Source organism: Coturnix japonica, chromosome 25 (genome assembly GCF_001577835.2).
Source record: "Coturnix japonica isolate 7356 chromosome 25, Coturnix japonica 2.1, whole genome shotgun sequence".
Taxonomy (NCBI): Eukaryota; Metazoa; Chordata; class Aves; order Galliformes; family Phasianidae; genus Coturnix; species Coturnix japonica.
This window is the reverse complement of record NC_029540.1, coordinates 1,763,614-1,787,214: the sequence shown is the minus strand read 5'-3', so window position 1 is coordinate 1,787,214 and position 23,601 is coordinate 1,763,614. Positions and strand designations below refer to the sequence as shown.

General features: G+C 46.2%; 2 protein-coding genes across 4 annotated transcripts; one reads left to right on the top strand and one right to left on the bottom strand.

Annotated features, from left to right (window-relative positions):
* Positions 1-7: 7 nt before the first annotated feature.
* Positions 8-19,812, top strand: GON4L (gon-4 like). Of its 2 annotated transcripts, XR_001559486.1 has the most exons (32): positions 9-381; positions 1,834-1,995; positions 2,678-2,874; positions 2,998-3,072; positions 3,387-3,437; positions 3,845-3,895; positions 4,073-4,168; positions 4,384-4,488; positions 5,077-5,247; positions 5,918-6,110; positions 6,311-6,412; positions 6,975-7,015; positions 7,287-7,390; positions 8,046-8,244; positions 8,598-8,684; positions 9,214-9,385; positions 9,888-10,032; positions 10,213-10,363; positions 10,654-10,770; positions 10,854-12,593; positions 12,725-12,968; positions 13,724-13,905; positions 14,410-14,607; positions 14,976-15,119; positions 15,388-15,531; positions 15,823-15,942; positions 16,064-16,177; positions 16,648-16,855; positions 17,606-18,097; positions 18,214-18,371; positions 18,840-18,942; positions 19,266-19,462. XR_001559486.1 is itself a non-coding variant. In XM_015884579.2 (31 exons), exons 1-31 carry the CDS (start codon positions 126-128, stop codon positions 19,413-19,415), a joined length of 6,588 nt encoding a protein of 2,195 aa, XP_015740065.1. In that variant the 5' UTR covers positions 8-125; the 3' UTR covers positions 19,416-19,812. The 2 variants fall into 2 exon arrangements, 1 of the variants encoding a protein (XP_015740065.1); XM_015884579.2 differs by having other exon boundaries at positions 8-381; positions 17,606-18,371; positions 19,266-19,812.
* A 134-nt stretch (positions 19,813-19,946) lies between these two features.
* On the bottom strand, positions 19,947-23,464 carry MSTO1 (misato mitochondrial distribution and morphology regulator 1). Of its 2 annotated transcripts, none has more exons than XM_015884580.2 (14): positions 23,330-23,464; positions 23,149-23,245; positions 23,012-23,066; positions 22,886-22,940; positions 22,759-22,807; positions 22,477-22,570; positions 22,238-22,355; positions 22,014-22,148; positions 21,779-21,931; positions 21,399-21,530; positions 21,089-21,273; positions 20,783-20,881; positions 20,413-20,555; positions 19,947-20,254 (listed from the first exon to the last, which is right to left on the bottom strand). In XM_015884580.2, the coding sequence occupies exons 1-14, from the start codon at positions 23,402-23,404 to the stop codon at positions 20,016-20,018; spliced, it is 1,629 nt and encodes a 542-aa protein (XP_015740066.1). In that variant the 5' UTR covers positions 23,405-23,464; the 3' UTR covers positions 19,947-20,015. The 2 variants fall into 2 exon arrangements, with proteins under 2 accessions (XP_015740066.1, XP_015740067.1); XM_015884581.2 differs by having other exon boundaries at positions 20,437-20,555.
* Positions 23,465-23,601: the final 137 nt, after the last annotated feature.

Sequence of the window (23,601 nt, the reverse complement as noted above, 5' to 3'; positions counted from 1 at the left end):
CGCGGCCTCCGCGGCGCTTCCGCTTCCTGAGGAGCCGCAACGGGACGCGGCGGGGCCGGCGGGTGTTGGGCCGCGTTGATTCAGCCGCTTTCCTTCCCCCCCCCCCTTCGTAGGTGGGCGGCGGGATGGCGCTGTCGTTGAAGATGTTGCCCTGTAAGAAGAGGAGAGCGGCGGCCTCGGGGCCGCACAGCGGGGAGGACGGGGAGCCGCCACCATCACAGCCACCACCCGCAGCTGTGTGGAGGACACCCCCGGAGCCGCTGAGGAGGGGAACGAGGCCGCTTCAGGAGGGGAACGAGGGCCGGCCCGGCAGCATGGAGCCGTGCGATGCTCACACCGAGCGAGGGGAGGACGGGAAGCGAATGGAAGGGGGGAAGGAAGGTGAGGAGGTGCCGGAACCCGGGGGGTCCCCAGGGGCTGCCCGCTGTGAGGCCTCGATGCGGGCCCTGCCTTAAGGAGCACCGGGAGACCTTTGTATCTTTACCCTTAAGGCTTTGGTCCTCCTTCTCACTGTGTTGTGGCAGCTCACAGGGTGTTTGTGTCTTAAAAGTTGTTTTTCGCCCTGAAAATAACTGGAAGTGAGTGAGGAACAGCTCCACTATATGCTTCTTCCAGAGCGCTCTGCTCTGCAGACCCCACACTAACTTGATCCCATGTTCTGGTTTCCTCTCCTGTGGACCTCAGGCTGCAATCACTCCCTATAATAACATCCAGAAAAGAGAATTATTTGGTGTTATGTTTAATAAATGACTTGGACGTGGCCGTCCAAAGCCAGGCCTCAATTTGAGACAGCTGTCTCACCTTTTGTTCTTCCAAACAAGCGTTCTGTGCTGGGCACTGAGGCAGCACACACAGAGTCAGAGGGCTCTTTTGGCCTCTCAGGTATGGAGAGTTTATTTGGCTCAGCTGCTGTGAGCTCTGAGAGGTATTTCTGGTCACGGCGGTGCTATTTTGTATCTCTGGTCTTTGTATGCTGACATAAATGCTTGGCATTTGCTTTCCTACACTGTTCTCTTTTTATCTTGCCCTGTCATATATCTCTGCCTCCAGGCTCAGGGAGGCTGAGGATCTGAGCCCAAGATGAAAAGCAGTTGGAGCTGTTGGTTTCTGTTCTGCACCCGGGTCTGCTGACCTGATGGCATTGCCATTACATAGAGCTGTTCTATGGGGGGGGGGGGTTATTACACACACACACCTTTCCCATTCTGCCTTGAGGTGTTCTGAAAGCTCCAGCTGCTCATTGTAAGCTGCAAAACCTGACCATGTTTCCTCATTGCTTTGTGCAAAGCATTGCCCCCAGTTTTGCTGTTCTCTGTGGCTCTCTGGTTTGACTGAGAGCTGATTTCACACTGGGGGTGACACAGCACTCAGCTGTCCCATGTAAATCCCAGAGCTGTGCAGGACAGTGATGGCAGGGGAATGGAATTGACCCTTCCAGCAGCAGAATGACCTTAAATGAGCCCAGGGGTGGCTGAGGTTGCACTCAGCTGTGCTGTTGTGGCTGCCAGCATGCTGTGCTGGCTGGTAAAGGAGTGTCTGCCCCTTGCTGTTACTTTCTGTTGTTGCAGCTGTTTGCCAATGTTTAAGGCAGGGAACAAGACAGATGGCTGGAGGTGTGAGGCTCGTTTCGCTTGGGTGTGTTTTTGGCAGGAAAAATGGGAATGATGCTGAAGCACTCGGGTCATTTTCACTGCCTGGGTGACAGAGCATGACTCAGTACTATTGATTTAATGGATTTGAATGGGTTCTGATGGACTTTGTAAATGGAGCAGCCTGTTAACTTTGCTCACCTGCCTCTATCTCCAACTGCAACCTGGTCAACGCTGTTCACAGGGAAAGCTCCTAAGCTGCACACAGAGCTGGAAGCAAATGTACAGAGAGATCCGTGTCTGACTGACAGCCCATCTGCAGTGCAGGAATCTCCATCGAGGAGCAATCTGCAGCCAGCTGTTAGGAGTCCTGCTGCAATGAAGCTGTTGAAGAGCACCAGACCTGGTGAGTGGCCCCAGCAGACTAAAGGGGAAAAGGAGTGCTTGGGGCTCTTTGTTAAGCTTTGTGCAAGGAACGGACTTGATATAATTGGACCCAGAACCTTGGGGGTGTGTATGCCATGCTGGGGGCTGTTTAAGTGCAGTGCTTTCTGGATCTTTCATCCCATGCCCTGTAACTCAGTGGTTAAATAAAACCCTGAGCATTCAAGTGAAACCTGCTGGAGATGATCTCTGTGTTTTTCAGTTGCTTAAAGTACTGTTTTCCTTCAGAGGAAGTTTCGATTGTTTTCCTTTCCCTGACTCAGCAAAACACCATTTGGGAAGCATTTTAAGTCCTGCAAATTGTAACCTGCTCTTGATGGTTTCAAGCATGCAGTCAAGATTAAAACATCTCCCCTTGGAAGACCATTAAAGGGCTGCCGAGACATGCCGTAAAATCAGATGTAGAGATGTCAAATGCATTGCCTTTGTTTGCTTGACTAGTGTGACTCTGTGAGCTCCTACAGAATTGGAATCTTTTGTTGGAGTTCTTATGGCTATTTCCATTTGGAAGATTTCATTATCAGCTGCTAAAAGGCTCCTACCACTTTAGTGTCCACAGAATTAGAGTGTTTGGTTTTTTATATAAGTCACACTGTCGGAAGCATCCAGATTCCTATAATGTAATTTTTGTTGTCAATTTTCAGAGGAGGAAGATGGAGAAGATATTGAGAGGAGGAAGAGGAGGAGGAAGGCCAACAAACGGAAAAGAGAAGGGAAAAGTCAAGAAGAAGAGAGGTCTCTGTCTTGTGATATCAAGCTAGATGATACCCTCGATCGCACCTTAGAAGATGGTGCCAAACAGCATAACCTGACGGTGGTCAATGTGCGAAACATCCTGCATGTGAGTGCCTGCCATTACAGTGCACTCATTATTTCTGCCTCACGGTTCCAACTTTCACCAATAGTCTGCATCTTTTCAACAAACAGGATGTGAAGGTGACCTTTTTTCTGTGTGTTCCTATAGGAAGTGATCACCAATGAGCATGTGGTTGCCATGATGAAAGCAGCGATCAGTGAAACAGAAGATATACCTTTGTTTGTAAGTAAAAAGCTTCTTCTGTTTATTTTTCCTCTTGATCTGAGCACACAAATTCTCCAGTCTACCCTCTTGATTTATGGTATAGGGAGGGTGGGTAGTATCATCACTACCAGATTTGGCACCTGGATGAAGCAAGTCTTGTCTATGAGCATGAATTATGGAACAAAACTACTGGGCTATTTTTACTTCACTCAGGTCGTGTCTAAAAAGTAATGAATTCAAGGGAGAAAAGTATTTGTAGTTAATAATTGCTGGGGTGAAGTTTGCAGTTGGAGGAGCTGAACATAGACGGTGGTTTTCTGTTTTAAACGTAGGAACCCAAAATGACTCGTTCCAAACTGAAGGAAGTTGTGGAGAAAGGAGTGGTAAGTTCATCACCTGCTTTAATTATTACACCTTTGATTATTATTATGCTTTTGATTGGCAGGACTTTTAAAGGGAGCGTCAGGTGTGCTTTTCATATTGGCTGGCATGGAAGTTCTGTGCATGTGTTTTTGATACAGCTGTGTAAAACCAATTCATTTTAGATGAGCAGAGTCAGGTCAGAGTTAGTGCAGTGAATTGATAGTACCCATTATGTGTCATATAAATATCTATACTAAGTTATATACATTATATAAATACAAAGTATCGCCTGCAGAGATTCCAGGGGTGGTTTCTAAAGCATTTCTTCAAAGTCTGTTGCTATTTGGCTACATTAGAGAACAAGACTCCAGCTCAGTTACTCGCCTGATGTAATTGGTTGAATAAGGTGTGTTTTTACCCTCTTCAGGTGATTCCAACGTGGAATATTTCTCCAATTAAGAAGGCGAATGAGGTAAAGGTAAGTGAACTACTGCTTAAGAGTTGCAGGTTGTGCTAGAGGCACTCTGCTTAGCAGGCAATCTCTTGGCTGGCCTCTGGGATGTTGTTAGAAAGACTCATCTGATAGTGTAGTGTTAGAGTGCAGTGATTTACTTTGCCTATTAAAAGCTGTCACATTTCTTCTGTTGTGTCACAGCCGCCTCAGTTTGTGGACATTCCTCTTGAGGAGGATGATTCATCTGATGAAGAATACCAGCCTGATGATGAGGATGAAGATGAGACTGCAGAAGAGGTGAATGTAACTTGTGCTAAGATCTGTTCAGTGTGGCATTGTCTGCAGAGCATTCTGTTTTACCAAGTGAATGCTTGTTCTAAGAACTTCTAGTAATCTCTCTTGAATTCTGTATTATTCCCTTGCGTAAATAAGTATCTTAGGATATATTAGTTGAAGTGAGGTTTGATAGTGGCATGATAGTTTGGTTGCATTCTGTATCTCTTGCATGATAGAGCTTACTGGAAAGTGATGTGGAGAGCACTGCTTCATCTCCTCGGGGAGCAAAGCGATCCCGGACTCGGCGATCATCTGATGAAGAGGGAGGAGTTCTCTGTGAGGTGAGTTTAAAAGAGAGTTGATGCCTTTTTTAGAAAGAGCCTCCCGTTATCATTCCTGAATTATTAATAGAGAAGCAAAATTAGATACTGTTGTCTTTAAGCTGTGGTGATGTTGCAGGTGCTGTGTAGATTTGGGGTCCCACTGCAATAGTTCCTGCATAAGCAGATAAATGCAGCCTTGGCAGAAAAAGCTTCATCTAAAATAAGCAGAAGTGCTTAAAAAAGACCCTGGCAATGAAAGGAGTCTGCTTTTCTTCAGATAATCATTATTCCTCTGATTATTTTTGGGATGAGAGGGAGTAATGCTTTCTATGCTTGGCTCAGGAAGGACAGCGATTGATAAAAGCACAAAGGTGTCTGTGGTGATTGTGTGCACTGTGAAATCAGTGGGAGGAATATTTACAGCATAGCAGGGACTGGGCATCACCAGACCTGCATCAGCAACAAGTTGTGAGAACTGAAGCATTTCTGATGTTTCTGTTGGGCTAAACTGTGCTCAAACAGGGGAATAATAACCCTGACAACTTACTTTGTCCTTGGAAATCTGTTCTGAATGAATCCTTTTAACGCAGAGGCCTTTTTAATTAGGTGGAGAAGGTTCCTACGCCTGTTGTTAGACACATTAGTGCTGAAGTAGTTCCCATGGGACCTCCACCTCCTCCTAAACCAAAGCAAAGCAAAGACAGCACGTTCATGGAGAAGCTGCATGCGGTGGATGAAGAATTGGCTTCCAGCCCTGTATGCATGGACTCCTACCAGGTACTGTATTTTGGGATGCTATGGGAGTATTTTATCCTTTTGAATGAAGATTTGCTAAAAAAAAGAGGAGGCTCACTGGTGTCCTCTGCTATTTTTACTGCGTTCTGTTCCCGATTTGTACATTTAAATGAGATGAATACGTTTGGTGTGTAGGATAGAAGCACTGTGTGAAAGTGGTGGTAGCTGTTAGTCAAGCACTATTAATGACACACACTTCTAATTTCTTGCATCATAACCGTGCTTGCTGTTCATGCACATAAGCTTCTCATTTTCATTGTTTTTACTGTTAAATGTAATTCTGTGGCAGGTAAGAATATGCAGGGAAGCTTGGTTGTAAAGGGAAGTGCTATTTCATATTAATATTGAGAAAAATGCTGCTGCACAGGGGTTGAGGAGAGATAAGAAACAGTGCTGGGCTGCAGCTTTGTATTAATTACAGGTAGTGGAAAGGAAGAGAGGAGTAAAATGTGTGTGGAGGATCATTGCAACATTTATAAAGACTAACAGCTGAGTAGCAAGAGTAATAAAAGTTTGGCTTTCTTGGGCTACCCAAGTAAATGATTCTTTGTGGCAAGAATCTGATACTTTTGATATTGGATTCTTCTTACTGTGATGAAAATCCTCATGGTAGAGAAACTGTAATTCCTTCATGCTTTCCCTAATTCTTCAGCCTCTGGAAGACAGCCTCATTGCCTTCAGAACCCGATCCAAGCGACCCCTGAAGGATGTTCCCCTTGGTCAGCTGGAGGCTGAGCTCCGAGCCCCGGATATCACACCTGATATGTATGATCCCAACACTGCAGATGATGAAGAATGGAAAAGGTGGCTTGGAGGGCTCATGAATGATGATGTGGAGAATGAAGGTATGTATAACACGTTGATGCTTGTTGGAACTGATAGAGTCTGTGGTTTTTTTTTCTTCCTTCCTCTTCTTGACTGCATTTTCCTCCTGTTGTTCATGATCTTGGCTGCAGCCGTTGTCTTGTTTTGTAGCACACATGTTGTACACACTGATTTGGTCCTGGGGCAGAGTAATGACATTTCAAACCATACTTCCTATTAGATGAATTGGATGATGATGATGACCCCGAGTACAACTTCTTGGAAGATCTGGATGAGCCAGACACAGAGGACTTCAGAAATGATCGTGCTGTGAGAATTACCAGTAAGTCCTTAGGGAGTCTTGTTGCCCTTCCTGTTAGGATTAGTAATATGTCTTGAAAAGTGCTCTGTTGCGAAGGCTTTGCAGCGTAGGCTAATAGATTTAAAACAATAATAATAATAGGAAAAGAACATCCTGCCTACTGATTTGATAAGCTTTTCTATGCAGAACTGGCTCTCTCTGAATACGTGGAGGTATCTTGACAGAGCTGCTGTGCTGTCAGATACATCTTGCTGACTGGCGACTGAGCTCAGACTCTGGTTGACCAGGGAGGCTGTGCAGTCTCTGTCCTTGGAGGTGCTCAGAAGCCACATGAGTGTTGTGTTGAGCAGACAGTTCTAGGTGACTCTGCTTGAGGCAGGGGTTGGAGCAGATGGCCTCCAGAGGTCGCTTCCAACCTCAGCCATTCTGTGTGTATCAGAGGCCCTTCCTTCTTGGGCCTCTTTGTTTCCCAGAGGTAGTTGTGTTTTGCAGGAGAGATTCATTCAATGGCTTGACATGATGACAGGATTGCAAGGTGTCTTGCAGGAGGAATCTTCAAACTTCTTTTTATTCTTGCTTGCAGAAAAGGAGGTGAATGAACTGATGGAGGAGCTGTTTGAGACAGTAAGTGGTAGCACTGAAGAACAGACCTTTCTCAAATCAATCTACAGTTGTAAGAGGGTTCTCTGTAAGATGTTCCATGCTGAATGTGTGCAAAAATCCATCACAAAAGTGTAATTTGTAACCGTGGGAAGGAATTTGCATAGCTTCATAAACCTCTGCAGAGGTGAATGTGTGCTCAGAGGAACATCATGAACTTTGTTAAATACAGACACTGTGGTAAATGTAATTCTTAGCTTTCTTTTCCTGACTGTTACTGTTTGTTTGCTGGCAGTTTCAGGATGAGATGGGCTTCTCAAACATGGAAGATGAAGGCCCAGAAGATGAAGACAACGTTACAGAGTCACGGCCAAATTTTAATACACCACAGGCACTGAGGTGAGACTGTCTGATTGTTGTCATAGAACTAATTATTAGTAATTGATGTGGCAAAAAGCCCACGGTCACCTGCAGCTGTACTGTGCCATCTGGCAGAGAGGTGATGCTTTTTCAGCTAAATCCATTAATTTGAAGGATATAATCCATTTTTTTTCCTATGGTATTGAACTGGTTTGACCAAGTGTGGTGTTTTATCTTTTAAGCAGATAACTTGAACATAATAGTAGCATTTCCTAAGGAAAAGAATGCATAAAACTGCTGAGGCTTACATCTGAAAACATTAAAGTGTGCAAATAAACTTCTGATGATTTTTGGTATCAGTTACACTCATAGTAGCTCAGAGAGAAAAGGCTCCAAGGCATTTATTTCTGGGCCTTACCAGCTTGTTTAAGAAATTACAGAAACTGACTGAAGGTGAACTGCAATAAGGGTGATGTCTCCTTGTTTATGGGGCAGATCAGTTCCAGATCAAACTGTATCTGTTTGGGAAAGGAGCTAAAACGAAGGCTGGAGTTTCTCAATACTCTTCTCTGGATGAGCGGTACCAGAGGAGAGCTCAGCAATTCTTAAACCAGCTACAGAGTAAAACAATCTAAGTGAATACAGGTGATTATTAGTTGTATGCTTATATTTTGATCTTCCTGGTCTCAAACAGGTTTGAAGAGCCTTTGGCCAATTTGCTGAACGAACAACATCGCACTGTGAAGGAACAACTTGAGCAGCTGAGAATGAAGAAATCATCCATCAAGCCACCACAAGAGACAGAGAAATCAAAGCCTCAGAACGAGAAGCCTCTCCAGAGCCTTGTTCTGGACTGTGCACAAAGGAAAAGGCTGCAGCAGCAGATGCAGCAGGTAATAAAATATTATCAGGTTGGACCTAATGAATATTTACCTTGTGCCTTCCTTGGGTGGAGAGGGGGAGGAGGGAAGTCAGTGGTACAACAAACAGTTTGGTGTGTTTTGTTTTAGAAATTAATTGAGAAAGCTGCATTTGAAGTTGGATCTTCAGTAGTTATTGAAGTTTTCTCTTAGTTTTCTACTGTTTAAAAGGCTTTGCTGTTTGGTTGTTTTTTTGAGTTCTGCCTGTTTTGCTTTTTATTAGTTATTGTTCTCAGGAGATATTTCTTGCTCCTTTATATTATGCTGTTGGTTTTTTTGGATTACTGATACTGACAATCCCCATTTGTCTGCTTTTATTCTACAAGCATGTTCAGCTTCTGACTCAAATCCATCTTCTTGCAAGTTCCAACCCTGCTTTAAGTTCAGAAGCAAGTACCACGAAGATGTTTTTGGTAAGGATACGTCTAAAAACAGAGCTATGCCACTGTTAATGATTGATGGCCACTGGAGATGTTTAGAGAGCTCTATTCGTTTAATTGATCCCATTAAACGGAGTGAGATTACCTCTGAGTAAAGGAGTGATGTTGTTAGCTGATTAGTGGGCTCAGCGCTTGAAGAAATAATTCCTGTTGTGCTGAGACCAGTGCTTTGGGTTGGCTGGTTGGTGTCGTTTTGTGCTTTTTCCTTGGAAACAGAGAAAACAAAGCTCAACAAATACAGCTTTTGTAATGAGTGAACTTTTAGTGACCTTGAAAGATTCCAGAAAGTTGGGGAGTTCACATGATCAGACAAAGCTAAGTATTAAAAAACAACTGAGATTTGTAGAGCTTAAAAACAAGACAGAAAATCCATAGCAATGCATTTTCTATGCCTGCCACTTCGCCAGCTTTTATTGGTTATGTGATTGCATTGACACACATGCTCTTAAAAAAGCCTTTGGAGACTATCTAAAATCTTTTCTTGATCTGCGTGACTTTGCAGAACGAGTTGGGGAACTTTGCTCGGAGCTCCACGCTCCTTCGTCAGTCATTCTATCCAAAGTTCCAGACAATGTTCCAGCCCTGTAACTTGAAGGGAGCCTTGCAGCTCGTTGAGGATTTCCATGCCCAAGTTCAGGTTGACTGCAGCCCTCGCAAAGCTGCAAAGAAAAGCGGTATGTGTGTGAGGGGAGAGGTGATGGGAAGGAGTTTAGGGTGGGAACTGCACACTGCTGAAATGAGGTGAAGTCCGGACAGTTTGAAATGGAATTTTCTTTTATGATTTTCTTATATCCTTCGGCAAAGTTTTAATTTTTGTTGATTACCTTTTCACTTTGTAAACATGTAACCCAGTCAAGCGTGTGATAGAAGCTGTTGACTTCTGTTCAAGCTTCATAATCCTGCTATTCACTGTAGTATTTATGAGCTGCAGAGCTCCATCAAGAAAGCTGTGAAACTGGAAATAGTTGTTCCAGATGTGTTGCTTAACACACAAGGAATTCCCTTTCAAAGCAGGAGCTAGGTAACATGCAGATTCCAAAAACCAGGGGGGAAGTCAACTTTCCTCACTGAAAGTGGAAAGGTTCACAGAAAGGAATAAAAGAAACACTCTTCTCAAGAAGTTGGTAGTGAGAAGCAGTATTTGCTGTTCATGCATCTGTCCTTATCTGTTCACAGCCAGTGATTTTCCATGTTTACCAAAGCAAGTGGCATGGATTTTGGCAACAAGGAGAGTCTTTATGTATCCAGAGCTACTGCCAATATGTTCCTTGAAAGCAAACCCTCCCCGGGACAAGATTATCTTCACCAAGGCAGAGGACAAGTAGGTGCTTAGAATTACTGAATAGCACACACACACGTGAGCTTTCTTTGTGTGGAGAGTTTCTAGGATGCAAACTGTAAGGATACCTGTCTGTGTGGAACAGCACATCCAAATAGTATTCCGGAGTACTGTTAAAAGACTGATTTTTCTTTGTTTTCTTTCCTCTCCTTCCTTCTTCAGTTTATTAGCTTTGGGTCTGAAACATTTTGAAGGGACAGAGTTTCCAAAGCCTTTGATCAGCAAGTATCTGTTGCCAACGAAAACTGCCCACCAGCTGACAGTCCGAATCAAGAATCTCAATATGAATCGAGCCCCAGATAATATCATCAGGGTAAGTGATGTGTTATGGATCGGTGCCTCAGATTTAGTTCCTATGTGGCATGCAGTATGAGGTGTGCTATTTGCTTCGAGGACCTTTTTGTGTATATGCTGACAGTTTCCTAAGTGCAAAAGTGACTTTGCTCAGCTTTTATTATTAATGTTATGTTTGCGTACCTGTTTGTAGTGGTTTTAATTAGTTAATTCAAATGAGTGCTTTTACTCAGTACAGTTCTTAGCCTGCATGCCACCAGTTATCAGACAGGTGTTCTGACCACAGCTGCCTTGCGTTTCTCTGCGTAGCACTATAAAAAGACAAAGCAGCTGCCTGTTCTGTTCAAGTGCTGTGATGAAATCCAACCTAATGAGTGGAAGCCACCTGTGGAGAGGGAAGAGCATCGCCTGCCATTTTGGCTAAAGGTACGATTTCTGCTCTTTCTTCTGCTGTTTGAGGGTAGGAAGAACCTGCAGGCTGGACTGAAAACTTCTTGTGTTTTCTTTAGGCCAGCTTGCCTTCCATTCAGGGGGAATTGAAGCAATTAGCAGAAGATGCCAAGGAGGTGCCGGGCTCAGCTGATGAAGAATCAGACCTCTTGGGCACAGAAAAGGAAACTTCAGACACAGAATGTGGTGAAAAATACCCTCTACTCATGCCAAAGGGACTAGTCCTAACCTTGAAGCCTCTTGCTAATCGATTCTCTAGGAGAGCATGGAGAAGGCAGAAGTCTTCAGCCCTGAAGCCTGTCCTCATTCGACCGAATCCTTGCCTGCAGCCCAGTTCCAACACTGTTAACATTCAGAAAACTGTGAAGTTATCCCAGTCAGAAGCTCCTCCTGGCAAACTGATGGTTCAGATTCCTCAGTTAATCCAACCAGCTACGGTTGTGCAGGCAGTTCCAGGAGTGCAGCCTTTGAATGTCCCAGCAGTGGTAGGAAGTGGGGATGGTTTGGAGTTTCAGAACGTGCTCTCTGCTTCACATCCGGACTCCAGGCAAGGTTTCTTAGGTGCTGTGCCACCAGCTCTGGTATCCTCAAACCCAGTAACTTTTCAGCCCAAATTGATGCTGCCAGATTTGGCTGGAACAAAAGTACGTAAACCTTGTGTTCGTAAGGGGTACCAAAAGAAAAAAGGGACAAAAACTGCCCCACTGATAAAGGCTCCGCCTTTGATTCAGCCATCTCCTGTCATCCTTACCGTGCCTGCTACCACGGTGAAAGTGGTTAACATTGGCAATGGTTGCAATATGATTCAGTCCATAAATACTGCTGTTGGTAGAGGCACTCAAGCTATTCCAGTTACAACCTTACTGGTAAATCCCTCCACTTTCCCATGTCCATTAAATCAACCTCTGGTGACGTCTTCGATTCCTTCATTGATTGTCTCTCCTAACCCTGTTGGTCTTTCTGCATCGTCTGTTGGTGAAAGCGAAGAGCAGCTGAATCTGCTTCCTTCGTGCCCTGCTGGAAGCAACAAGAATTCCTGTCCCACAGCAGAGTCCAAGGCTGAACCCCAGGAGCTGTGTGCTCCAAGCTCAGCTGCCTCCCCCAAGAAGGAATGCAGTGCAAACCCCACTGCTTCAAATAATGGCAGTCAGGAAAAGATAAACAAGAGTGACTGCTGTAGCTGGACCGTGGTAAAAGGAGAAGAGAGCACTTCAGAGCCATTGTCTGTGGACCTTCTGCCTCATTTAGAAGATGCAGATAAAGGAGTGAAAACTGAAGGTGAAGATTCAAATGATGCTGTCAAGGAAGTAAATCCAGTACAGAAGAGGAATCTGCTGTGTGCTGAGGTCAAGGAGGAATTCATGCTGGGGCTTGGCCAGGAACTGAACATGGAGGCTGCGTGCTCGTGTGCTAATGAGCTGAAAGAAGTTAAAAAGGAGCATTCTTTGTGTGAAGAGAAGGGAGAAGAAGAAAGGCAGGCTTTGCAATCATCTCCCCGTGATGAAGCACAGAGGGAGGCAGGTGCTGTTGGTGGAGCACAAGCATGCAGCGAGTCTCCAAAGAATCATTCATCTGTAGCAGATGTTGAAGCAGAATTTAGCAGCCCTCTAGGAAGACCAGAGGATTCATCCAGCATGGATGGGCAGTCTGTTGGGACACCCGCTGGTCCTGAAGCTGGAGGAGAAAGGGAAGGGCAAGAGGAGGAAGAGGATGATGACTTTGATGATTTTACACAAGATGAGGATGAGGAAATGTCGTCAGCCTCAGAAGAATCCATCCTTTCAGTGCCTGAACTTCAGGTAAGAGCAAACTAAGCTTTAAAAAATGATGGTGTTCTGAAACACTCACGCTCTTGTTGAATGAACTGGTTGCTGAATGACAAACAGATACTAAAAGAAAATGTTTTGGGGTTTCATTGTTTCTTTCTTAGGAGACAATGGAGAAGCTGACTTGGCTTGCAACAGAGAGACGTTTAAGCCAAGAAGGAGATTCTGAAGAAGAGAACTCCCAGGAAGAGAACTCAGAGCCGGAGGAAGAGGAGGAGGAGGAAGGGGAGGGAATAGAGAGCTCACAGAAAGATGATGAAGTATGTGGAGATGTGTCAGAGGAACCTAAGTCAGCCTTCACACTGACCAACATGGCCCCGCAGGTGGAAGCCCACAGAATGCCACCAGGTAAGGTTTGTCAGTTTCTTTTGACACAGGGCGTGGGGGAATATAACTACTGCCTGCATTAAAAATGACAAATGGGAACGCTGTCACATCTTTGCTGAGTTGAATTTTGTGTTGTAAGATTGTGCTGGGGAGCAATAAAGGACAGCTGTGTAGCAGCTAAGGTCAGAGATGGGTTTCTGGCTGTTTCCAAGGATTTTTCTTGTTGACCGCTATAAGCAGCCAATTTATATTATTAACCAGCCTGACTAATCATAGTGGAAATGCTAAATCACAGTCTGGAACAGTGATTAAGCACCTGGTGGGAGGGCAGGACCAACCCAGGGGAGCTCAGGTGCAAGCAATACACCTGAGTGACTGAAAGAGGTGGAGCCAGGATCCACCCCTTCCCAGACCTCATTTAAGGGCTGGCAGTGGAGGTGAGGGCATCTCTTGCTGGAGATCCCTGCCTACTTGAGGCCTTCCAAAGGTAAGCAGCTCTTTTCCTTCATGTCTGCTTCTGCTGTGTTTGTAGTCAAAGATTTTGCCACCCTATACTATCGCAGTACTTTCCATTCCACTGTAGTATTACACTAATGGAAAGTATATTGCTCATATGCTTAGAGGAGGATGTAAGCAGTTCACTGATCACTATGTGAGGACCTCAACTCTGAAAAAGCTGCTTCTGTATTGCAGTGTTAGTATAGAGGAATAGTTGTCTGCCAGCCAAGAGAACGTATGAAAAATGGGTGTATGACTTACTATGTTTTTCTTCACAGGAGAGAACATGAAAGCCCCTGGGAAAAGCAGGAGCTCTCACAGAGCCAGAAATAAGAGGGGCCGGGCACGTGCAAGTAAAGACACATCAAAGCTGCTCCTCTTGTATGATGAAAACATCCTGGAGAGGGACCCCCTGAGGGAGCAGAAGGATCTGGCATTTGCACAAGCATATCTGACCAGGGTAAGGCAGAACAGTTGTAACCCCAGACAGGAATCACAGACACTTTGAATCCTCAAACGCAGTTAATTTCTGAGCAGCATAATGGCCATTTCTAACTGTGGGTGTTGCTTCTGGCCTGGATGGAGCTGCCATTCTTCATAGCACCTCACATGGTGCTCCTTTACTTACTAAATCCTTTGTCTTGGCCCATAAGTTTTCTTCTTCTTGCTCTTCCTATTCTCTCCCCTGCCCTGCTTGGTGTCTGTGGGGATGCTCAGCTGTTGTCTGGGGTCAACCCACAGCACTGGGTCAGTTTTAAATTCAGAATTACATGGTTTTGGGTTTGGCTCCCTTGTTCCTTGTGAGTAGTCTGCTTTTATCTTTAAAGGAAGAGATTTTTCTTATCCCAGAGATACTGGGAGCACTGCAAGAATGCTGAGTAGCAAGAGATCAGAGACTCCTATGTTTACTTTTTCCTTCCTGGGTGTCACACAATCCTATAAAGATCTGCTGTTCTTTTTGCAGGTGCGTGAAGCACTACAGCACATTCCTGGGAAGTATGAAGACTTCCTCCGTGTCATCTACGAGTTTGAGATCAGCATGGACAAGCAAACAGCTGTGGATCTATATTTCACCTTACAGAAACTGTTACATGACTGGCCACAGTTGCTCACAGACTTTGCTGCCTTTCTTTTGCCAGAACAAGCTTTGGAGTGTGGGCTGGTAGGTAGTGTGTGTGAATGAAGCAGACAGCATGAATGCTGATGGGAGTGAAAGAATGAGGAATTTTCCCCAGGGCAAGGAAAGACAGGTGGTAAATCATTTGCTTACCTTCTGCTTAATTAAGTTGGAATTGAAAAGTCTGGTGTCTGTTATGAGACTTATCCTGGGTGTGACCGTGGAGAATCAATCAACCTTCCCCCTGCAGTCCCAGAACCTGACCATAGAGAGACATGGGCAGATACAGCAAGTGGAATGGTTTCCTTGTCAGCCTTCCGCTTTTCCCACCCGTGAGACAGAAGTTTCACCTGTTAAATTCCTTCTGAGGTTTGTTTTTCATGAGGGGGGTGATTGTTTTTTCTTTCAATCAGTTTGAAGAGCAGCAAGCATTTGAGAAGAGCCGCAAGTTCCTCAGGCAGCTGGAAATCTGCTTTGCTGAAAATCCTGCCCACCATCAAAAGATCATCAAAGTTCTGCAGAGTTCTGTGGACTGCCTCCCTCAGGAGATTGCAGAGGTGAGGAGGCATTCAGGTTTCTCCTTCCTCTAAATCCCTGAGAAGCAATGAGATATCCTGCTTCTCAGTTCCCATGTGCAGCACGTTGTAGTGGTATTTCTTTGCTAATTTGACAGCTGTGTATGGAATGATCTCAAAATACTCTTGAGCTAATACAATGGAGTTGTAATAAGCCTTGATGGTTCTGCCTGCCCTGAGAAATCCTTCTTAAAGAGTGTAATGATGTGGAATGAAATGCTCATTTTTCTCTGGATTTCTCTCTTTTTAGCTGAAAACCCAAATGTGGCAACTGCTGAAAGGACACGACCACTTGCAGGATGAGTTCTCTGTGTTCTTTGACCACTTACGGCCCTCAGCCAGTCGCATGGGGGATTTTGAGGAAATCAACTGGACAGAAGAGAAGGAATATGAGGTACAGTGATGTTTTCATAGAACCAGGAAATATAAGAACATATAAAAATGTTTGAACCTGAAAGACTCCAATCATGGCTGTGTTTCCAGAGCAATGGAGGCATCAGGGTGGGAAAGTTGTTGGACAGGAGCAAAGCTTTAAAATCTTTATACAGCATTTGTCTCTTCTAACACAACTGGGCTGGTGGAGCACTGGAACTGATCTCAGTATTTAGAAATTCACAGGGAAAATGAAGTTTGGTTTTCTGGAGAGCTTTGGTGATAGAGCAGTTCTTCTTTTGTTTTCTTTTAGTTTGATGGCTTTGAAGAGGTGTCTTTGCCGGATGTAGAAGAAGAGGATGAACCACCTAAAATTCATGCAGCCCCCAAAAATAAGAAGCGTAAAGAAATTGGAGGCCAGAACAATGACAAGGTGGGCCTGGGGGCATCTCATTAGTCCTTGTATTTGGACTCCAGGCAAATTCATGCCCATGAGGATAGATGTGTCTGTGTATACAGTGCACATTGATCAGCTGCAGCCTGTCTGTTTGCAGGAGGCTGAGTGGGGAGATGGGATGAAGGAATGCTCGTGTTCCTGCCACGAAGGGAGCGGTGAACTCAAGCTGAAGAAAAGCAAAAGGAGGAACTGCAGCCATTGTAGCAGTAAGGTGAGGTGAAGCTTTTAGTGTGGTGGGTGGAGGGGATAATTCTGCCAAGAGCCTCACTGTTGTGATGAGCTTTTCAGACTCAAGTCTAATGCGTGAAGTATCATGTGTTGGGGAAGAGAGCAAAGAACCGATCCTGCCTTCCTCTTCAGTGTGCTTTGTCTGGCCTTCTCTGGTTTATCTCCTGCTCATTTTCAATTGCCCTACTTTGCTGTACTAAATTTCGTCAGTTTTGGTGTTTCTTTGAGATAAAATAAGCATTTTTGTGTGTGTTTCTGAAAGATGCTTCTGCAGCTATTGTGTGAGAACTGTGCCTATTCATAATGGAAAATATTTAGCTTCCTTGATGCAAAAATGCTGCTAAACTGAAGCCCTAGTTAAGATCAAGTAATGCTTTGAAAGCAAAGGCTGAGATGTTGGATTTAGTTGGATCTGCTACATCTGTATTTAGATGCCTATTTGCTCATTTGCAGGTGTGTGAAAATAAATTTTATAAAAACAAAGATTCTCAGGAGCTGAGTGCCAGCCTTGTTCAGCAAGAATCGAGTCCTCAGCCTGAAGGGAAGGATTCTGGAACGTCAAAAGAACCTGCAGAAGAAAACTTAGAGCACAGAGATGAGGGAGAGGATGTCCAGAGCAGAACAAGAACCGTGTCAAAGAAAGGGGACCCTCTGCCTGCAGGTGGGTGAACATCCTGTATACAGAGGGTTATTAGCATTTATCTCCGAACCTTTTTCCATAGATGAAAAGAAGCATGGAATTTCTCCTAATGGAGATGATTGAGATACTTTAAATGTGGTGTTTTCAAAGCATTCACTTCAAGAAAGGCTTTCCTGACTGGAAATGTCATCCCCTTTTTATATTTATTGATACATTTAAGATTGTTGCCAACTTATTAACTCTATTCCCAGCACCACCACTCCATGATGCTGCTTTTTTTCCCCCTAGTTTTGATTGTAGCACAGTAATTCAAGATCAGTCTCCCTAATCCCCCTTTAAATAACGCTACTCCTTTCTCCTTCGGTGCAGCACAGAGACGGGGAAAACACAATTGTTACAGGATAAACAAACTGAAAGGGATCTCTGGGTGACAAAGTAAAGCTTAAATAATGGTGGTTTAAATTTAATGTATGGGTTTGTGAATAGGGCACTGAAAGCATCAACACCTCTCTCACATGAGAGCTTTGTTCTGGGTGGTGCACTTAAGGTTTTCCATGTGCTCATTTCCCCATCACATCTCACAGTGATGAAGGAATTGGACTACAGAGTGCTTTCTTGGAAGTGCTCCTGCATTACAAACTGCTCCCAGACTGCTCCTCATTTATTCCCTTATCCTCTAGAATCCAAAAACCTCTTTAAAGCAGGCACTCAAAACTTCCAGAAGCTTTTTCATACAGGAACTGAGCTCAGGTTGTTTGGGTTTCTCACCAGGATCTCAGCCAGAAGGAAGAGCAGTTTGCAGCAGACACACATCTCCTGACAAAGCTGCATTGCCTGAACGCCGGGTCCAGGAAGGAGGTCTGAGTGCTGCCAAGGACAGTCAGTCTTTCATTGCTGCACCCGGATGGACACGCTTGCAGAAAGCTGCCCCAAAACTACCTCAAGAAACCAAAGGCAGCCCTTGCAGCACAGGGAGTGGCAGTGAAGGACTAAAGCAGCAGCATCAAGGAGATGTGGATGCTTCCCTTGGGCCGAGCAGGGATCTGCTCTCATCATCCTCTGCTGCAGTGAAAGGCTCAGTGCCACCCAACTCCTCTAGAACCAGTTTGCGTCAGACTGAAGGGCTTCCCTCAGATTCATCAGATAAGTTTGGTCATGCTTCAAAATTAAGCACGAGAGAATTTGAGGGACCACCTTTGCCTCTGGAAGGAAAATCTGAAGCAAAGCAGAGTTGGATAACACCAGCTAGAAAACCAGCACTGGGTAAGAGCTGCTGCTCACCGCCCCCAAGTAATTGTGCTTTGGAAGCAGATAATATGGGCTGCACTGGAAGTATTCCTGAGAACAGGTTAAAGTCAAATGCAAACAACTGCTTCCAGGTGCATCAGCATTCTGAGGAGCTAGAGTACAAAGCGTGCACTGCCTCCCTGGGGCAGAAGGAAGAGGAGCAGCAACAGCAGCGAGTCACAGAAGCCACAGTGTGTGCCAAGAACAGCAAAGTCAGCTCTACTGGGGAGAAGGTTGTTCTCTGGACCAGGTACATCAGCTTAAACTGCACCTTACACCCTCTGTGTGCTCAGTGTTTGGCTTTGCTATTTTGAGAGAGTTCTTTATTTTCATCTTCTTTTTCCATTTTCTAATGTCTTCTGCTCCCTTCCCTCCCCCTTTTGAATATTCTTGCCTCTAACCACAGTCTACCATAGCTGCTGCCTTGCTCCTGTCAGGAACACTGCCTCTGCTTGTGGCAGTACTCCAAGCTGGGGGGGGAGGGGGAAAAAACTTTTTTTCCCTACAAAAAGATTAAAAACAGGGTAACAAGTTCTACACAGAGAGGTTTCCTCTGACTGGCAGTGGTGGTAGCAGTGAAGAAACTGGGTCTGCTGCACTGTGTTGAGGTTGGGAAGTTTGGTCTTCACTCAGGGACGGAGCTCTTAGGTTTGTGGTGGCAGCAGCACTTTTAGCTCATGGCTTTGGCTGCTCTGATAACCATCCTGCTGCTTCACAGGGAGGCAGACAGAGTCATCCTCACCACCTGCCAGGAGAAAGGAGCCCACGTGGAAACCTTCCAGGCTATCTCACAGAAACTGGGGAACAAGACGGCTGCTGAGGTAAGGGTGGTGTGGAAATGTTTGTGTTTGAACAGGGAAAGGGGTTGGGAAGGAAGGAGGGCTGTGGAGCTGCTGTTGTATACGCAGCCCAAACTGAATTTTCAATGTGATGCTGCATCAAAGAATCCTCAACAGAGCAGCCCCCTGTGCTCTCATTTGAATTTCCCTTTAGGAATGAGCCTGGTGTAAAATCTCATCATATTTTTATACTTCAAAAAATACAAATGAAACCTGACCTTCATAACATGATATTCCTACTTGAAACTCCTTTTTCCTATCACCTTTCAGGCCCCTGCTCACCTTGGCTTTCCCTTCTCCCTCAGGTATCCCACCGGTTCAGGGAACTGATGAAGCTGTTCCACACATCCTGTGATGGGAGCTCAGAAGATGAGGAGGATGCAACAAGCACCAGCAACGCAGACCAGCTGTCAGACAAAGACCTTCTGCTTTCTGAGGACGAACCCGATGACTGAGGTTTATCCTGGTTGGAAATGCTGCTGACTGCAGCAGGAGAGCTGTTTGCTGCTGGGCAGGGAGAGGAAAAATGGCTTCTGCAGGTATTTGGTGGCACCTTTCTTGTTTGGTTTTTTGGATCACTTAAATTTCTGCCAAGCAGCACTTTTCCATCTGCATTGAACTAAGGGAACAAAGAGGAATATCCTCCTTTAGAATCAGTTTGAAGCGTTTCAGAAGCAGGATGATAGAAGTGATGGTTCTGTCCGCGGTAAAGATTTGGGCCATTCTACCTTTTGTGTGTAAATATTGTATCATAAGATGTCTGTTTTCATGTGGAACACAAGAGGGTTTTTTTGTACATTTGTTTCCCTTGTGTTGATTGTATATGGGAAAGTTAGGAGAATTCAGATGGTATTTATTGTGTGGTCTTACTCTAAAGCTGCCGGAGTTGGGTGCAAAGGGAAGCAAAGCAGCTTTCCTCCTTGAGAACACAAGTAACTCAAACCAGCCTTTTAATAGTCTAAAATAAAAAGGAAGTCGCAGTTGGGCCATTTTCAGAGCTGTTCCCTTTATTTTGAAAGCACTCTTTAAGAACCCCCCCCTATAATAAAACTCCATCAGTCCGAGTCGCTTTCATCCTCAGAGTCACCAGATTCAAAACCCATTTGGTAGCACTGTGACAGAGTTTTCAGCTCCTGGAAGGCCTCGTGGAAATCATCCTCTTCAACTCCTGCAGCAAAGAAGCTGGCACAGCGCCGGGTGCCCAACTTTTGTAGGTCCTTGCAGAGATCACTCAGGAGCGTGCGCAGAGCTGGCGAGGACTGCAGCGATGTCAGCACAGGGATGCTTTCAACAGCTGGAAAACAGGAGAGAAAACATCTATGTTTAAACACAGTAATCCAAACTTTGGGTTTATCAGTTCTGCTCCACAGTGCGAGCAGATTCAGCGAGTGTTTGACTGGCACTCAGAGCTCGCTGTTCATTCTTTGCCCTACAAGTTCAGGGATCCTTTACCTTTGTTAGACCTTTCCACGTTACCTGCTGTAGAGTAATTGGAAAGATCATCTGGGAGGAAGCCTTGTTTGCTCAGAAGAGGAGAAAAAAAGCAGGGATATGGAGGTAGAGTAACACAGGGCTCCTTAAGAACATGGGATGCACTGCCAGGAGGAAGAAGTTGAATGGAATTACCCCAAACTCTGTGTTCCATCCCCATGTAGTGTGTTCCATCCCCATGTAGTGTGTTCCATCCCCATGTAAGTGTGTTCCATCCCCATGTAGTGTGTTCCATCCCCATGTAGTGTGTTCCATCCCCATGTAGTGTGTTCCATCCCCATGTAGTGTGTTCCATTCCCATGTAGTGTTCCCTAAGGAACCTCTTACCAACCTGAACGCCCCAGGAAACACAGTGTGTAAATAACACTGCAGCACCTGCTCAGCTGTCTCACAGGCATGGAGTGGAGAAGGTGGCTGCTGTCCTGGGCAGCTGAATGGGAACAAATTCATGGTTTTCAGAAGGACTTAAATGAAGATATTGGTGATTCAGCTGCTGTTTAACTGCTCTGCTATGCAGCTGATAGCAAATGGGATCACTGGGCCCTAAATCCAACTGAATCTCCTGATAACTCTAAGAGATTATCTCTGACAGAAGCGCCATACTGCTGTTGGAAGGCGTAGTTCAAATAGTCATTACCTGGCGGGGCTTTCTTTGCAAACTCCTCTTAGCACAACAGACTGAGCAAAACAGCGGCTGACCTTTTGCTCCCTACACGAGGACAGAAGCTTCCAGGGCACGTCTTGTTGGTGTGCACATAAAACATCTGGGAGCGAGTGGCCACGCACAGCGGGGAAGGGAACTGCAGCCCACGCAGCCACAACCTGAGTGGAAAGGAAAGTGGAAAGGAAAAACTTAAGGTGATAACTCAAGGCTCTGCATCACGTTCCCCATCTGTAGGTCCTGTAGAGATGAAGGAGGCTGAGGTTGCTGTGTTCACAGCCCTTACTTTTCTCCCAGAGAAATTGAGCATCTCAGCAAGGTGCATCATGGAGCCTCGAGAGGAACAGAGGCGATATGGAACCGTGAGGGTATCGAGTGCTGCTGCCAGAACTGCACTGCTGTGGTAGTTGAGAGATGCCTGCAGAAAGGGTAAATGGAAGAGTTAAAGAATGAGGTCAGTTCTTCTGTTCCTTAAGTAACGTGTATAAAAATCAATGAACTTGGATAGAAAATACAGGAGCGATAAGTCAGCAGATCAGGCTCTGCTAACAAGGGGGAAAAGCTGAGCAAACCCCTGTCAAATACATCCCTGAAACATGCTTATAACGTTATATAACGTTAATGCTATTTCTGCTGCTCTTAGGTGAGATGTAGCACGGGACGTACGTCGTAGTTTATGTAGGGGAACGCAATGGGAGGTTGAGGTTTGATTCCTAAACTGCTGCTGAGTGACAGGGGACAGAACAGGGAGCTGTGAGCAGAGAGGTGCACGATGCCGAGGGCCGTGTTCAGCACCCTGTAGAAGTTCTTCTGAGGATCCTGGGGGGAGAAAGGATACAAAGAAAGAATGTAATTCAATTTCACACCTGTTTTTTGTGGGTTTTTTCCCCCTTTTACTTACTCCTTTATTATGAGTGACCGGAGTCAAGCCCCAGGTCAGGATTCCTTTTCTTGAATACTCATCGTGCAGCAGCTCCGTCACTTTGGCACCAACTCCAGAGAATCCATCGTGGAGGTCACAGAGCACCTGAAATCCCTGTGCAAAGCGAGGGCTGGGCTGTGAGCTGCTGCTAAATGTTAAAGCAAAGGAAAATGAAGCAGGGAGGCTGGACTGTGCTGTCACACCTGCAGGTAATCGCACTCCTCAGCATAGAAATGCAGGCGATCTTCCACCTCCTCCACGCAGGCAGCATCTTGCAGGAGCTTTTCTCCTTGCCCAAAGGCTTCTAGACGACCAGCATCCCTATATACACAAAAATAAAAGCAGGATGAGCTCTTATTCTGCTCCTTTTTGTATATTCATATGAAGGCAAAGTGAAGATCCTGCTCTGGATGATGGATCTGGCTGTACCAGATCCACGTACCCATCGTGGTTGTATTGCTGGAGGATATAAACGCTCCTGGGGTGCAGCTGAACACTGAGATAATCAGACCAGAGCCAAGTGCTGCTGCCTGGGGCTGGAGAGAGAAGGAATCACCAAGAAGGACTCATCCATTCAAGGGGATACTGAGAGTGGAAGAGAAAGAAGAGCTTCTTCTCTCCCTCCTCCATGCGAGGAGATGGAAGAAGGGCACAGAGTTCCATCTTCAGCAGGTGAATTGAAGCCACAGAGACGGTGCAAAGCATGAAATAGAGGCACACACACCTTGAACAGAAGCGCCGGAGCTGCTGCCTGTATCACCTGGAGCATCTCCCTAAAGAAAGAGCCCAGCAGGGGCTGTTATGGATGGATGAGGATGGATGGACGCTCCCTCCGCCCTCCATTCTCTCACCTCCTGCCGCGCTGTTCCCGTTACCGGTTCCGTGTAATTGTCCACATCCCCCCGCCTGCAAACAACGAGCAGCGGCGGCAGCTGACAGTGCAGCCCCCCGTACAGCCCCCCAACTCCGACACTCACCAGGCCGACAGCGGCTCCGGGCCGGCCCCGCCGCTCCGCACTGAGCCCACACCGCCTGCAGCGAGACACGGCGGTCACCGGGTGGGGGGGGGGGGGGGAGTCACTGGGTGGGGGGGGTCCGCCGTCCCCCCCGGTACCTTTGAGCTCCAACGCGATGAGACGCGGCGTGCAGCCCGACCGCCCGGAGCGCAGCAGCACCGCATGGTTCAGCTCGGTGTCCGGCGGGGGGCAGCGCTATGGGGTAAGGGGGGGGTGAGAGATAAGAGATAAGAGCGGAGCTCCCCCGACCCCCCCCCAGCCCCATCCGCTGGGCCCGACCTGCAGCCCCCACCAGTGGGCGCCCACACAACCCGCGTAGTGCCCGAGCTGCAGCGTCACCGCCTCCCCCGCCATCGCTCCGCGTTCCGCTCATTGGCGGCGTGACCGGAACACGCGTGACGGAATCGCCCCTCCCCTCCCCGAGACCCTTCCCCCCCTCTATGGGGCTCCACCCCCTCCCCAGACCCTTCCCTCCCTCTATGGGGCTCCACCCCCTCCCCGAGACCCTTCCCCCCTCTATAGGGCCCCACCCCCTCCCCGAGACCCTTCCC

Excerpts from the sequence above, each read along its gene's own strand:
- GON4L (XM_015884579.2), top strand. The coding sequence starts at position 126 with ATGGCGCTGTCGTTGAAGATGTTGCCCTGTAAGAAGAGGAGAGCGGCG. Across the intron at positions 3,073-3,386 it reads CAGAAGATATACCTTTGTTT|GAACCCAAAATGACTCGTTC; the intron begins GTAAGTAAAAAG and ends TTTTAAACGTAG. Across the intron at positions 16,856-17,605 it reads AGGGGACCCTCTGCCTGCAG|GATCTCAGCCAGAAGGAAGA; the intron begins GTGGGTGAACAT and ends GTTTCTCACCAG.
- MSTO1 (XM_015884580.2), bottom strand. The coding sequence starts at position 23,404 with ATGGCGGGGGAGGCGGTGACGCTGCAGCTCGGGCACTACGCGGGTTGT. Across the intron at positions 23,067-23,148 it reads CATCGCGTTGGAGCTCAAAG|GCGGTGTGGGCTCAGTGCGG; the intron begins GTACCGGGGGGG and ends GTCTCGCTGCAG. Across the intron at positions 21,274-21,398 it reads TCAATTTCTCTGGGAGAAAA|GTTGTGGCTGCGTGGGCTGC; the intron begins GTAAGGGCTGTG and ends CTTTCCACTCAG.